The following is a 15,120-nucleotide window of genomic DNA, read 5'->3' as shown; positions in this document are numbered from 1 at the left end:
TTCAATTTTAAGATTTGGAGTGGTTTAAAATTTTCTTTTATCACCTATTTGAGGTTATAAAGACTCTTTCTTGCCGATGTTGACTACCAAGAATTTGAAGAGATCATTGTTAATAAGCTTCCGTCTGGAATTGTGTGAACCATTTCAATCATAAAACCTCATATTAAAAAGTTGTACTCACAGGAGGAGCAAGATCAAGTTTCTCCAGCAATAATTTGAAAATATCTGGATGTTTTAATCTAAGTTAATACTTCACATCTTCCCTAATGGGCTATATTTCATTTTTTTCTCGTCATAATATAAAGACATATAAACATATAGACAGTCCCAAACTCCTTCCAGCTTTCCCTCAGTGTGTAATTTCAATATTATATGCGTGTATTATGACATGTAAAATGTTCAGAATCACTGAGTTAGAGGTCCGGTTAAAATACTTGTGGAGCACTACACAGCTAGAAGAACGAACGAAGCTGCCATGTTAATCATTACTGAAGCTTCATGCGGGTATATTGCACTATTTTCTCTACTTGTGTTATATTTGAAATTTCCTATAATAAATAAGTTTTCGAAATATGAGGAAGCTACTTATGTATGAATATAGAATTTCTGTAAGATACATTATTAAAGTGAACAATGCAAGACACGGTGCTTCTAACATGCTACCATTTGTGTAAAAAAAAAAGGAAGATCAAAATGTATCTATATCTGTGTTATTTGCCTGCGTGTGAAAAGACGTTTCCGGAAGGAGATCAAGAAGCTGGAAGGGGGATTTGAGTGGCCCGGGTTGGGGGTAAGAGGCAGGGGCGCTTCATGGGGGGAGGGGTGCGCGGGAGGCTGGAGGCGACTCAGAGCTCCGGGAGAGCCGTGGTAATCACTGAATCCTGTACCCAAGGATTGGTGGTGTAGAGGTTCTTCTGGTGAGAAGGGTGAAGGATGGAGGATACCGCGGGGAAGTTGGCCAGGCAGGACACTGAGGTCGCAGGCGCTTACGCGAGGATAGCTTGGCGTGGGCGTGGCTTTCAGGTCTCATCTCCGCACGGCCACCAGGGGGCAGTCAAGCCAGCTCCAGAAGGCAGAGGCAGGCCCCACCCCCCTCCCCGCCCCGGAGTGCCAGCCTCTGGAATTTTTGACCGCTTTCCCAACCACTGCCGGACCTCCAGCCGCAGCTACGGGGAACTCCGTGAGTTGCACCAACTCCCTCCTGGTCGGGAGGCCTGCCCGACAGCAGGGTCCTGCCTACCTCTCCACCCCTTCTCACCTCCAGCATTCAGTCCTCCCCTAAACTGTTGGGTTATCTAGTTCAATCGTGACCACCATCGTGTGAGATGGGGACTGTTATATACCCATTTTATAGAGAGAAAAGCTGGCACATAGAGGTTAGGTAACTTGCCCGAGGTCACAAGACCAGGACTGGCCACCCAAGATACACACCTGGCCTGTTCACTCTCAGAAGCAGCACTTTGATCAAACCATGCCTTCCTCACTAGTCTCCCAGATTCTGCTGTGCTCCCCCTCCAGAACCTTCTCTACGCAGCAGCTAGAGGGAGCTTGGAGAGCTCTCACGAAGCAAATCACTCTCACTTAAAACATTTCTCTGGTTCTCCTGGCATCGGGATCAAGTTCAGTCCCCTCGCCCCACCTGCCTCTCTGGCATCACCTGGCCCCAGGAGCCCCCTCACTCTCAGCCAGGGCTTCCACCAGTTTGTTCTGGCTGGAACCCCTGCTGAGGACTTCATTTCTGAGAAGTTCCCAGACGAAGCTAATGCTGCTGGTTAGGAACCAGTTCTAAGAACCACTAGTAGAGCAATGGTTCTCAAAATTTATTATACATAAGAATCACCTGGGGATCTTGTTAAAATGTAGATCCTGATTCAGTGTATTATCTGGGGTGGAAATGCAAATTCTCAGCAGGAGTTCGAATGGGAACGAACCAGTTCCAAGCACTGCTCTCAGCTTGACACACCAACTTTTTCCTTCAATTTGAAGAAATCACCTAGTTCCTTCCTGCCTCAGAGACTTTGCCTTCACTGATCCTTGGCCAGGCCCACGCTCCCTGCCTTCCTTCTTTTAGTTAACTCTGCCCCGTTCACACCCTGGCTCTCATGTCACTTCCTCCAGGGGGCCCTCCCTGCGTTGACTCCCAGATAAGCTCAGGTCCCTATTAAATGCTGTCAGAACACCATAAGCCTCTTGGGTAAAACTGGCTTCAAACTGGTGATTCACTTTTATAATTGTAATAGCATTGCTATTCCAAAACCCTGAGTCATTCTTCATTTCTTCCCTAGAGCCATCTCTCATCCATCAGCAAATCCTGTAGTACCTACTTTAAAATGTTATCTCAAATCTGACCCCTTCTTACCTCCTTTCCCACTAAGGACTAAGGCCTTCATGTCTTGTCAGAGACTGGAATAACTTCCTCAGGGTCATCCTGTTTCCACCTTTGCCCCACAACAGCCTGAGTGGTCACTGTATTTACCTGTCTCCCCCATTAGAGTGGAAGCTCCGAGGCTTGTTCGCTGCAGAATACCCAGTGCCTCAAACTGTGCCTGTAGAGCAGGCCTCAATAAGCATGTGCTGAGTGGCTAATAGGCTGTTTCTCCTACTAGAATGTCTGCTCCTGAGGGCAAGGACTTTGTGTGTGTGTCCTGTTCATACCACAGCCCAAGTGCCCAGCCCAGTGCCTGGGACACACAGATGCACAATAAAAACCCAGTTAATGTACCAAACCCACTGCTGTTGAGTCAATTCCAATTCATGGTGACTCCATGTGTTACAGAGTAGAACCGAGCTCCACAGGGTTTCCTTGGCTGTAATTTTTATAGAAGCAGATCACCAGGCCTTTCTTCCACAGTACTGCTGGGTGGGTTCAAACTGCCAATCTTTTAGTTAGTAGTCAAGCACGAACCACTTGCACTATCCAGGCCTTTGCCAATGTACAGGTAGAGAAATTCAGGCTAGGGGTGTGGAAAGGGTTGTCCAAGGTCCGCCCCTGAGGGTGGCAGAGCCAACCCCGGGACCCAGCTCCCCTGTGGCTTCTCTGCCAGCCAAGCAGCCCCTCCTTTCTGGGAGTACACAAGAGCCCAGACCCTTTGTTCAATGAGTCAACACAGTTTATTACTGCACTGCACTTTCACCTTCACACAGACTATTTCAAAGAGCTGGAACAAGTGGGGGGCAGGGGTTGAGGGGAGGAACAGTTACCCCTCAGGAGCCAGGACCCCTGGTGGGCTTCCCTGGGCCAGGGTAGGGGAGGGAGCATCAGGCCGTCCAATCTCCGGGCACCAGCTCTTCACGTGCACGCGCACAGCAAGCCAGCAGCTCCTCACACATAAATATAGACACGCTTAACAAAAATAGTATATCATCTTCACAAGGAATAAAAACTAGTCTCGAATCTGTACAGCAGAGAGCCTGGGGTGGCCAGGACCCCCAGGGATGAGACAGGCCATGGGTGGAGCACAGGAGAGGGAGATCTGAAGGGCTCCCGGTCAGACCACTCTAGCCTTGGCAGCTCGGCTGCTCAGGCTGAGTGTAGGCGGGGTGCAGATTTACCTGGCCAGGCAGGACTGGGCCTTCCAGTCTCTCCACCCCGTGCAACAGGCTCTCCTTCCTGTCCTTCCTGCCTGAGGTAGGGAAGACCCTAGGGTTCCCACAGCTGCTCCCGTAACTCTTCTTTACCTCTGGGCCGAGGCTCCTAAGCCCCTCGACCCCATGGGCAATGATCCAAGGCAAAGATGCCACAGGCTGATCTCCCTGTAGGATGTGAGGCAGCTGACACCATAAACAGCTCTGGGGCACCTGTCCTGGGCCCAGCTGGTCCCTCAGTCATGGTCATGGGAGCCAGAGGAGAGGAAGGGACGGGGGTGGTGCTAAACTGCAAAGGCCACCCTTCCTTTGGCAGGGGTGCTTCCTGTAGCAATAGCCCCCCATCCTGGGTGGGCCTGGCCTCTAGTCGGAGGCCTCTGGAGGACCCTGGATGGGACTGGAGAGCTTTGGCCAGGCCAGAGGTGGGGAGGAGGTCCTGGTCTCTGCCTCTTTGTAAGCAGCCTGAATCCCTAATTAGCCACAAGTGGCCCCTAAGTGGCTCTAGGAGATGGAGATGGAAGGAGGGGAAGCCCAGGTCCAGGAGGGAATGGGAAATGATCAATTCTGAGGCCACAAACATAAAAACAAAGGCAATCTAGTCTCTCTTTCTGGGGAAGAGGTTCAGAAAACTTTCCAGCTCCCTGGCAGACAGCGCTCTTGGGAGGCTAAGGGGTCAAGGTCCTACCAATCCCCAGCCACAACACCCCCACAAACCTGCCAGCTTCCATTGAGAAGCTGTGGATTTTGAGGCCAGGAAAAAAGGTGTAGGGGAAGGTGGCTCTCACAGAAGCATGGCAGATTCTAGAAAACTAATTGCGGGGGACCAGGTCTAAGCCCAGCCCCTGTGGTGGGTAGAGGTGAGCAGGCATGGGCTGCATGTAGTGGTTCTCCTGGTGGCAATGGTAATCACTGAACGTAGGAATGTCGTGGGGGCAGGGCTGGGGGTGGGATGGTGAGTGGGTGGTCGGTGTCTGGTCATTTCCGACTGAAGAGTGAGCCCAGCAGAACCACACCAGCCACAGTCATGCCCGTCAGGAACCAGCGGTTGAAGCGCTCCTGGCCCTTCCGGCTCTCGGCCGCTGCATTGTTCCCATAGAGTTCCACGAAAGTGTCCTGCAGGGAGAGAGAAAGGAGGCAACATTTGAGTTCTCAGACAGTAAGTAATGTGGGGACGGTGGGGAGAAATGGTACCACTTGCATGGAACAGCTTTCATGATCTGATAAACTGTAGCCATCAGCCCCCACTCTGATGTAGCCACCAACACATTTTATTGCTGAGAAAATAGGTACAGAGGGAAAGGGCCTGTCCAAGGCCAGACAGCTAGGAAGTGGCTTACTCACTCCAGAACCCAAGGTGGAAAGAGATGGGCAGGTTCAGGAACTGACAGGAGGCCAGGTGGCTGACAGAGTGCAGGGAGGAGAGGATGCTGGGAGATGACGGTGCAGGCATGAGCCCCTACCTGGAAGCTACAGAAGAGCTTGGAGTTGAGTCTGAGGGTACTGGGGAGCCACTGGACCCCAGCCTTTCCACTGCTGGGAAAGGAAAGAGAAAGGAAAGGAACGTGGCTAAATCTCCAGAGGGGGGTCAGAATGGTGGGGACATTCAGCCTGAGGCTCCTTCTCCCTCTGGAAGGAGCCTGGGAAGGTGGACTGATGGGCGGGAAGCACAGGGCTGAGGAAACAGCCATGCAGGACTGGGAGGCTGTCACACTGGGGTCTGTGAGGCCCTGGCCCCACCCCAGGGGGCCTGACTCTGGGCCCAGAAGGAGGTGAGCAACAGCCCTCTGTCCTGAAGCCGGTCAGAGGAGCTGTGGGCTAATCACCCAGCCTGTCGGCAGGGAGAGGGGAGCTTGGAACACACTTAAATGAGGGAGCCTTGCACTTATTTATCCTCACAAACGGTGCTGCAGTGTGGCCTCTTTCCCCATTCACAGACCAGGAAGTTGGGCCTCTGAGAACTGAGGGACTTGAGTGAAGCCCCCTGACTTTGTCAGTGCTGGAACCAGAATCCAAACCTGGTGTCTGGCACCTAGAAATAAGTGCTCAATATGCATCTCTAGGATGGACAGATTACTGACTGGTCCCAGGCCCATGCTCTTGGCTCTGTGCCAACAGTCCACACACGGCCTGCACTGCCACCTGCCCAATGGCCAAGTGGTGGCTGCTCCCTCAGATGGGGCTGACATTTCCAGTTGGCCCCGGGACTCACTGGCCAGTACGCTTACTTGAGATGCTTGCCCGGCCCCACTTCTAGTCTTGTCCCTCAATGCCCCCCTAATCCATGCTCCATGTAGAGATTTTTAAAAACATAGATCAAATCATGGCACTCCCATGCTTCAAGTCCTCCAACAGCTTTCCCCTGCAATTAGAAGGCCAGCATCATTTATTTCTGCATCTCTGGTACCTAGCAGAGTGACACTTGCACTAAGCTGCCAACTTGATGGAAAAAACACTCAACAGTGATTAAGCCATTAGGGAGGTAGCAGTGACCAGAAGCTAGAGTCCTTGCCACAAAGCTTACAGTCCAGTTGGGGGAAAGGACACTGGGGAAAGCAGGCAGACAGGGAAAAGACCCAAGACCCACCATTAGACCACATCACTCCTGCTCTCTACCATCCCAAGGCATCCCATCACACTGGGAATAAAATCCCCACTCCTGACCAGAGCCAGCAAGTGTAAGCTGGCCCTCTTCACGTCTGACCTCCTTCCCCTTCCTCTGCTTGGAATGAAGTTCGCACTGGCCTCCTTGCCTGAACATCTCCTGCCTAAGGAACTTGCTGTTCCCACTGCCTGGTGCCTCGGACCCCAGTCAGCACCTGCCTCACTCCTGCACTTCATTCACAACTCTGCTCACCAATCACCTCCTCAGAGACGGCTTCCCCTGAACACCTCCACCTCTCTTTACTATCCTCTGACCTGGCTTTACTTTTCTTCTCATCAGACTCGGTACTTTGTGTTTTGATTTGTCTCCGGCACTAGACGTGTCTTGAGAAGGGCAGAGACTTGCCTTGTTCCTATACGCCCAGTGTCCAGAGCAGTATCTGGCACATAGCTGGTGCTCAATAAAAACATGGGTAGGATAAATGTACTGCGTGTCTGCCGAGCAGCTGGCATTGTCGTCCTGTTTCATCTTCACTGGAGTTATGAGAAATCAGAGATACGAACCTCACTTCACAGATGAGACGACTGAGGCTCTGAGGAGGGAAGACTCAGCTAACAGGTGGCAATGCCAGGATCAGAACCCAGGTCTGTCTGGCTCCAAAGTGAGGGTGCTCCAGCAGGACACTTCCCTTATGGGGGTGGGAGCTGTTCTGTCAGTAAGGGCTGAGAGAGTCTGAGGAAAAGGGATAGGGGGGCGGGGCTGAGGTAGAGCCTTGGGTCTGGGGAGAGGAGGGTGGTGGCTGGCGACAGCAGCCAACCTTCTATTTGGCCTTGCTGCTGCCCAGGCATGGCTGCGTGGATAAGCCTCCCTGTGTCTCCCCCTCCATCCTGGCCAGTCTCAGCAGGTCTTGGCAGACAAGAAAATTCTTATGGGAGGTTTACTTTTTCTGGCCCCAAGTGAAACAGACCCAGGTAGAGTCACAAAAACAGACTTATCTGTGATGGGGGAAGAGTCCCAGGCTGTGGGGAACATGGGAGAGGGAAAGCCACAGCCAGAAGACCCTGGTTATCCCAAGGGGCCAAATATCCCACATGAAACCAGGGACACCGGGGTTGCAGCCAAAATGGGAGAGGCCTGGCTCCCTCGATGGGAACTTTCCTGAAGTAGAAGGCTGGCAGCCACAGGAAATTTTCAGTTCTGGAGCTGGGTTGGAATAAACAGGCCCTGTCCCCACAAGGGCACAAAGCACTCACTGTCCAGGAACAGTCATTCCAGGGTGGAGGGAACATTCTCACTGCGGTACCACAGAGAACAAGCTCTGACCGCCCAGCCTGGCCAGGACAACCTTCATCTCTGCTTCAGAAACTCCTTCTCCTGGGGAAGGGGAGGAAGATTCCCAAGGGCCAAGGATTCTGGGGATTGCTTTTGCAGAGACAGCACAAGTAAAATGGGGCATGCTGTTTCAGGGCGGGTGCCAGAGAGGCGCTGGTGTGGGTATATTTAGCCCACGGTTCACACGACACACTTGGAAACAAACAGCCATTTTCTCAGCGGGCGGCTGCTCTGGATAAATAAACAGGATTGCAGAGCAGCACCGGTCTGGAAAACCAGAGATAAGCACCCATTGCTCCTGGGTGGCTTTCACTGGTTTTAGCCAGGCCTGGCATGGTGGGCAGGGAGATGAGAAGTAGCAGTGGGTTGCAGGGGGGTCTCTGATGTCACAGAGGTTTCCAGGAAACCCAGGCCTGAGAGCCTGTCTGCTTCCTCAGCTTGGTTTAGGGCAAAGTGGGGGGGAAATTTCTCTTTGTAGCTATGACTGCTGCCATGGGGATCTGCTGTGCAATGGATGGCTTTTATATGGCCTTTCTAGCCATGGTAGTGTATAACTCCCACCAAATGACTGGGTGGGGCTGTGCAAATAAGGTACTTGTGGTCCACCAAGTGGATTGGACAGCTTGCTGCTGATGCAAATAAGGTGCATGGAACCCTTGTTGGGGGGGGGGTAGGACCATGCAAATAAGGTGTATGGAACCCTAACGAGGTGATTGGTCAGTTCTGCCATTTCTCTAGGCTTAAAATGAGCCATTCCAGATGGTGCCTGGCTACCACCAATGACCACCCTGACAGGGAACATAACAGAGTCCTTGATGGAGGAGGGGAAGGGTGGGGTGCGGAACTCAAATTGTAGTTAAAAGACAAGACTTAATGGTCTGAGACTGGAGGAACCACAGAAAGCATGGCCCCTGGACTCTCTGTCAACCCAGAACTAAAACAATTCCCAAGGCCAACTCTTCAGACGAAGATTGGACTGGACTGTGGGACATAAAATGATACTCGTGAAGAGTGTGCTTCTTAGCTCAAGCAGATACAGGAGACTAAATAAGCAGCTCCTGTCTGGAGGCAAGATGAGAAGGCAAAGAGGGTTAGGAGATGGTTGAATGGACATGGGAAATCAGGGGTGGAAAGGAGGAGTGTGCTGTCACAGTATAGGAAGAGCAACTAGGGTCACATAACAATGTATGTATAAATTTTTGTATGAGAGACTAATTTGAATTGTAAACTTTCACTTAAACTACAACAATTAAAAAAAATAAAAAGAAGCCATCCCAGAGATGCAAAGGGAGGACTTCACTATCACCAAGAAGAGATGGGAATGAAGTGCATCCTTTGAACCTGGGTCCTGCGCTGAGAACCTCCTAGACCCATGAGACAGGGAAAGCTGTAACACCAGAGATGGCACAAGATACTGAGAAGCAGTAGCAGAGAAGTGGCAGCAGCAGAACCAGGAGACCAGCACTAGATGGTGCAGTGGGCTTCCCAGCCCACAGAGTAAGGTGGTTATAGTGGGTGCGCCGACCCATGGAGTGAGTGAGCTGAGTGCCCTCAGGCAGGAGGCATCTTGGTAGAGTGGGGTGCCTCTGGGCACTTGTTGGCAGAGCTAGGCCTGCCGATCCATGGAGTGAGAGAGCTGAGTGCCTTTGGGCTGAGGCTTGCTGGCAGAGGGAGGTGCCCTGGGCACTTACTGGCAGAGCTGAAGAACTTTGTAACACTTGTCTGAGCAGGGCAGAGGCCAGGCCGAGGGACCAAGAGGCCAAGGGCCAGAGTGAGGCCTGCCTGTATAACAGCTGAGAAGAGGCTGTCCTGATTAAAGAAGTATATCCTGAGTCATTCCTGATCCTGAATGGTAACCTGTTACTTCCCTAATAAACCCATAACTGTGAGTATGGTCTGAGTTCTGTGTGGCCATTGCAACAAATTATCAAACCCAGCAGAGAAGTAGAGTGCTGTGGGAGGGATGGCCAGTGTCAGAACTGGTAAAAAGGTTGGAGAGAGGAGGAATGTCTGACCTCCACCGCATAGGAATCAGCCTCAGGCTGTTGATCTTGATTCTCCTTCCCCCTTGTGAAGTTAAAGGAGGTCAGATGCCCCCACCACCATGCCATCTTTTTTTTACAGGATCCATGTAGGGGTTTTCAGGGCTCCTGGTGGGAGGTGATGGCTGATGACCTCCAATGTAGAGCTGCTGACCAGGCAGAGATGTCACAAGTCAGCAAGGCTAACCAACCTGCCCATTCTACAGTTTCACACAGCTGGTTTGTGGTAGAGCCTAGACTAGGAACCTGGGTCTCCTGACTTGGCATGGGAGTCCTTCAGAGCTGAGACAAGAACCAGATCCACAGGAGGTCCTTCCTCCAACGCTTCAGAGCCTCTAACAGTCTAGGCCACATCTACCTAGAGGTGGTGTGGCCTACCCCAAGTATCCTGAGTGCTTCATGCCCTGTACCTTTGCCAACACTGTGTCCTCTTAACTGGTCACCCTCCCCACATCTCCCTTCCTCACCCCTAATCAAGGCCTACAACACTTCACTTTGGAATGCCTGCCCTGCCCACCCCTCCTCCACTTCCATGATGAATGTCTCCTTTGTGCTCCCAAGGTCCCTGGACTTTCATTCATACCATAAATATTTATTGAGCACCTACTATGTGTCAAGACTGGCACTGGAGATACAGCAGCAAACAAGACAAACAAGGCCCCTGCTTTCATAGACCTTCTGTTCTAATCCACACATTCTCAATGTGGGTGATACCACCTCCGATGGGGCAAAAATTGTTTTTTGGAGGGAAGTGAAAAATTCTTGGATATTACAGTGGCTTGTGGCTCTTTAACAAATACACAGTTCAGCTGTGGTATTCATATTTCATGGTGGAGAGTAGACAATTAGGACAAAAATGTCTAAAAAGGCTCCTTAGGGAGGTCATAAGGAAAAAAGGCTGAGAAGCACTATTCCAGTCAGAAGCAGAGGATAACAAGAAAGAAACCAGACAATTTCAGAGGTGATGGGGTTTTGAAGAAAAGTCATGGGGAGGTGATAAGAGAATGCCGGAGGCGCTGGTGTAGGTGAGTGAAGTGGTCAGGCAAGGCCTCTGAAGAAGTGAAGTTTGAGCTCAGACCTGAATGACAAGTAGGCAGTGGTCACGAGAGGATCAAAATCTTAGGTGAGAGCATGTTCCAGCAGAGGAAACAAGTGCAAAGGCCCTGAGGCGGGAAGAGAGGCAGGAAGTCCCTAGGCTGAAGTCCTCTGTCTGCGTGCCAGTCTCCCTCATCAGTCTGGGGGCTCAGTGCAGGCAGCGATTGAGGCTGACCCATGTCTGAAGCCTGGCGCCCATCCAGGCAGGCACAGAGTGACTTCAGCTAGATCTCTCCCCAGAGGCAGTCATCTGAACGATGCAGGCTGCCCTGTAGCAACCTATGACTCTGGAGAAGTCAGGGGAAATGTTAAGGTTGGCATAACTATGCCCTGTCGGGTGAGGCCCAAGTGCCAGCTGACCACCCGCCCTGCCAGGGCCTGAAGTGCAGTCCCTGCTTGAATCTGACCAGTGCTCCAATTCCCACCCTTCTCTCTCACCGTTCACATGTCTACCGCACCTCTTCCTAGTGGTGTGCTTCCAGCAGCTTCACCTCCCTGGCCCTAGTGTCCTCCTTCGTTAAATAATAACATAAAATAATAAGAACTGTTATTCTGGTAGCTGAACTTAATTGAACATTTGAGTGTTTTACCTGGGCCAGCCACTAAGCTGAAGCACTATGCCCTGACTAGGCCACATTCCCCTATTATAAGCACAATCACCCTCATTCAAGTGGTTATTTTTTTGTCCTATCTCCCTCACTAGGCTGTGTTGTTCTGTCATCTCTGTATTCCAGAACCTCATGCTGTACCTGGAACACAGCAGATGCCATTTTAAGTGAATCTATTTTAAATGAGTGAATGATGAATGTTTTCTTTTCGTCCTCCTAACATTTGTTAATACCCCCATTTTACAGATGTGAAAACAGAGGCTCCAGAGTTTACCTAAGATCCTTGTCTAGGAAGTGGTGGGACTGGGTTTGTCTGGGTTCTGGTCTCTTACCCTTTCTGATGTTCAATCCTGCCATCTCAGTTTGTGCTATCTCTTCCCACAGAACACCTGATCTTCTCAGCAGCAGCGGCAGCAGTGACACTTACTGGGCACTTACCCTGCAAGGCACTGTTCTCTGCCCTTTTCATGGGGTAGTTCATTTAACTGTTTCCACACTCTGCAGTGGGTACTACTGTTAGCCCATTATACAGATGATGAACCTGAGGCCCACAGAGGATTCACAACTTGCCCAGGTCACAGAGTGAGCTGGTGACCTGGCTGGGATGCCTGCACCAATAATCTGGCTCCAGCACCCTCACTCCTAACCTCAACGCAGCACTCTGCTCAGTTTCAGAAGGACACTACTTCTCAAGCCCTCGTCACGGGCCAGGTGCAGCACTTCTATTACAGAAGGTGGTCCTTATGCTAACCCCAGGTAAACCGAGACTCAGAGATACCAAGAGACCTGCCCAAAGTGAGTAAGCAGGGAAGCCAGTTTTAAGCCCCAGTGTGTGTGGTAGCAAACCCTATATTCTGGGGTAGGGTTCCAGCCCTGAGTCCCTGTCCCTACAGGAGGGGAAGGTAGCCTGAGGCCACCAGCTGAATGAATGAGCTCTGGCTCCCAGCCAGCTGGGTGCCACAGGAAAAGGATGTGACGAAGACCAGGAGGGAAAGTGAAACCCTTCCGTCCTGGCTTCAGTGGGGAATAAGCACCAATGCCAGACGGGCGTTTCCTTCCTCTTGGGTGATTGTGGAGGGGCCAGGCCCACCACTTCCTTCCTGCTTGGTTATTTCAAGAAAGAGGTAGGTGAAGAGGAAGGGGCCCCTAGCAGCCCAGGGAAAAGTGCCAGAGACATCAGGACTATAACCCCTTGACCTGGCCTCGTCACAGCCCTGACGGGCAGGCCATGAGTCACTTGCAGAGTCACTGTCTGTTCCTGGCCTCAGTTTCCCTGATGGAGGGGCTGATAAATGCCTGCTGAGTAGACAAACAAGGCCATGTGAGGAGATCCCTGGGAGAAGGCAGGAACGGGGGTGGGACAAAGAGAGAGGTTTTATCACTCTCTTGGCAGGGAGTTTCAGGCTGCAACTCGGAAGTGAGGTTTGTGGTTGGAATCCGCTTCCCCTGGCTTTCCTGGGGGTGAGCTGTTGGCCTCAGCAAGTGAGAGGAATGCAGCCTCTCTCCTTCACCCAGGGGAACATAGGTCTGGAGGAGAGCAACTCAGAGAGGCAGCTCAGTGGGTGAGGCAAAGGGACAGATGGCCAGAATGTGCTGGGGTCAACATCTTGGTCCCACCAGCCCAGCTCTGGGAGCCATAGCAACTTGTACTTCTGCACATCAGTTCCTTCTGCTCTGCCCTCACAAAGCAGTGATGGTGACATCGTGGGAGAAAGCACTTGGGGAAGCAAGGTGACCTTGAGTTACTGGCTGAAGGGGGTGTCGTGGGGGCCAAAGCCATCTGGGCTTTAAGGAGTATTTGGAGGCATCTTCACAGCAAACTTCATGGTAATCTTCCTCCAACACTGGTCCTGTCACTGCCAGTTTCTCCTCCCTCGCTTCCTCCCCCACCATGAGTTCTAAGAAGCTAAGCCTGACAGATGTGCTCATTTCTCAGAAAAGGAAGTGGTTGTGCCCAGAGGAGATAACACCTCCACTGGGGAATGAAGAAATCTATCGGGCCCAGCAGGGAGGGCGTGGGCTCACCACCTACCCTGCTCAGAACCACGGCTCTGGGCTTGGGGGCAGAGAGAATTCAGAAGAGCATTTACTGCGGGCACAGATGCTCCTGTGGGGCTCACGACCTCCTTCCCTGGGAATGATGGTGGTCTAAGACAGCTAATATTTACCAAGTGTTTCCCCACGTACCAGGCACTGTGGTAAGCGCTTTGTGTGCATTCACTCAATCCTCACCACTATAACATGAAGTAAGTGATGTTATTATTCTCCATGTTACAGACAAGGAAACAGGCGCAGAGAGGTCAGGTCACTCTCCCAAGGTTAGGAAGTTCATAAGTGGTGGAGAAGGGATTTGAATCCAGGCAGTCCAACTCCAGAGCCTCGCATTTAACCACTCCTGGGCGGCTGCTACACGCTTACGCACGTTCTCTGGGATTCTGAGACCTCCCCTTCTCTCAACCCTTTCTCATCTCATCCCTGGTGACTCTCTATTCTTTCATGAGTAAATGGCCACAGCCCTTCATTCTTCTCCCAGGGTCCAGAGTGAAAAGGACCAAAACTCATCCTTGAAACAGTCAGATTCACAAGTGACCTTACGACATCCCATCGAACCTTCCTTGAGATACTCAAGCTCATCCCTAACATCCCCATTTCAGATGGGGTTCAGAAAGGCGGCATGTCAAGGTCATGCAGTGGTTCTGTTTCAGTCCACATGGTCCATGCCTGTGGGAGTTCAAGGTCATCTCCTGCTCATCTATGGCTCTCTGTTTATGCACTTGTGATGGGGAACTCAGTCCCTCCCAGGCAAAGCATTCCATCTTTGGACAGCCCTACTGGAAAACTCTTCCCAGTTGGGGACCTGAAGCTTCTCTCCCTCTAACTTCTTCCACTAGTTGGCATTAGTTCTGGTCCTCTTTCTTCTGCTGGTCTCCTCCAACTCTGTCCCAAGAAGACAGGAAGTTTTGCCAGCCTCGCTCTGGCTCTGGACCAGTTCCTGCTCTTCTCCAAGTTCTCAGCTTCCTCATTCATAAAATGGAAGTGCTGGTCTGGATAAGGCCAAGGACACGGGCAAATTAACTTCTCTTTCCCCACGAAGCTGGGAAGCACAGAGTAGGCAGGTACTCAATACATTTTGCAGCTAGACTAAGCTGCTTGGCTTTGGGCCTCATGTGTAAAATGGGGTTATTTCAAAAGAATACTATGAGAATTGAATAGTAATACATGTAAAGCTCTTAGAACTGTGCCTGACACGCAGCAGACGTTGACAACAGTCAGTTATTATTACTGTCATGTCCCTTGGTGGCACAAATGATTTGCTCTCAGCTACGAACCTAAAGGTTAGTGGTTCGAACCCACCCAGTGGTGCCACGGAAGGAAGGCCTGGTGATCTGCTTCCATAAAGATTACAGCCAAGAAAACCCAATGGAGCAGTTCTACTCTGGTAATACATGGCGTCATCATGAGTAGGAATTGACTCGACAACAACGAGTTTTTGTTGTTGTTTATTCTTACTGTTACTAATTATTAGACCAAGGCTCAGCTTGAGTCCTGGAGCCATCTCCATGGCCTGTAAGGCCCTGCAGGGTTTCCTCAGCCTTGTCTAGGGCCAAGCTGCTTCATTCCTCACATGCCATGTTCTGTTCAGCCTCAGGACCTTTGTCCATGCTGGTTTCTCTGCTGAGCTCTCTTACTCGTCTCTCTTATGTCTTAACACACACATCACTTCTTCCAAGGAAGGCTTCTCCTTCCCCAAGTCTCCTGCAGCTCTCTTGCTACAGTTTGCTAGGTTGCTTACCTTCTCCCCAATTTGACCACAGGCTCTGTCCCCTGGGCCCAGAGAAGCTGCTGATAAGTATGG

The 15,120-nt window shown here is 51.3% G+C and overlaps 1 protein-coding gene across 3 annotated transcripts in view; it reads right to left on the bottom strand.

Moving 5' to 3' along the window:
* Positions 1–3,087: 3,087 nt before the first annotated feature.
* The window catches only part of BCL2L1 (BCL2 like 1), a 49,875-nt gene continuing 37,842 nt past the window's right edge, over positions 3,088–15,120 (bottom strand). The window contains exon 3 of one of the 3 annotated variants that reach the window (XM_023725465.1): positions 3,088–4,698. In XM_023725465.1, coding sequence (XP_023581233.1) covers positions 4,561–4,698 — 138 coding nt within the window. In that variant the 3' untranslated portion in view covers positions 3,088–4,560. The remainder of the gene's footprint in view (positions 4,699–15,120) is intronic. The other 2 variants (XM_004370471.2, XM_004370472.2) reach the window with 2 other exon arrangements.

Source organism: Trichechus manatus, unplaced genomic scaffold (assembly GCF_000243295.1).
Source record: "Trichechus manatus latirostris isolate Lorelei unplaced genomic scaffold, TriManLat1.0 scaffold00008, whole genome shotgun sequence".
Lineage (NCBI taxonomy): Eukaryota > Metazoa > Chordata > Mammalia > Sirenia > Trichechidae > Trichechus > Trichechus manatus.
The sequence above is the reverse complement of the archived record's forward strand: the minus strand, read 5'-3'. Positions and strand labels throughout refer to the sequence as shown.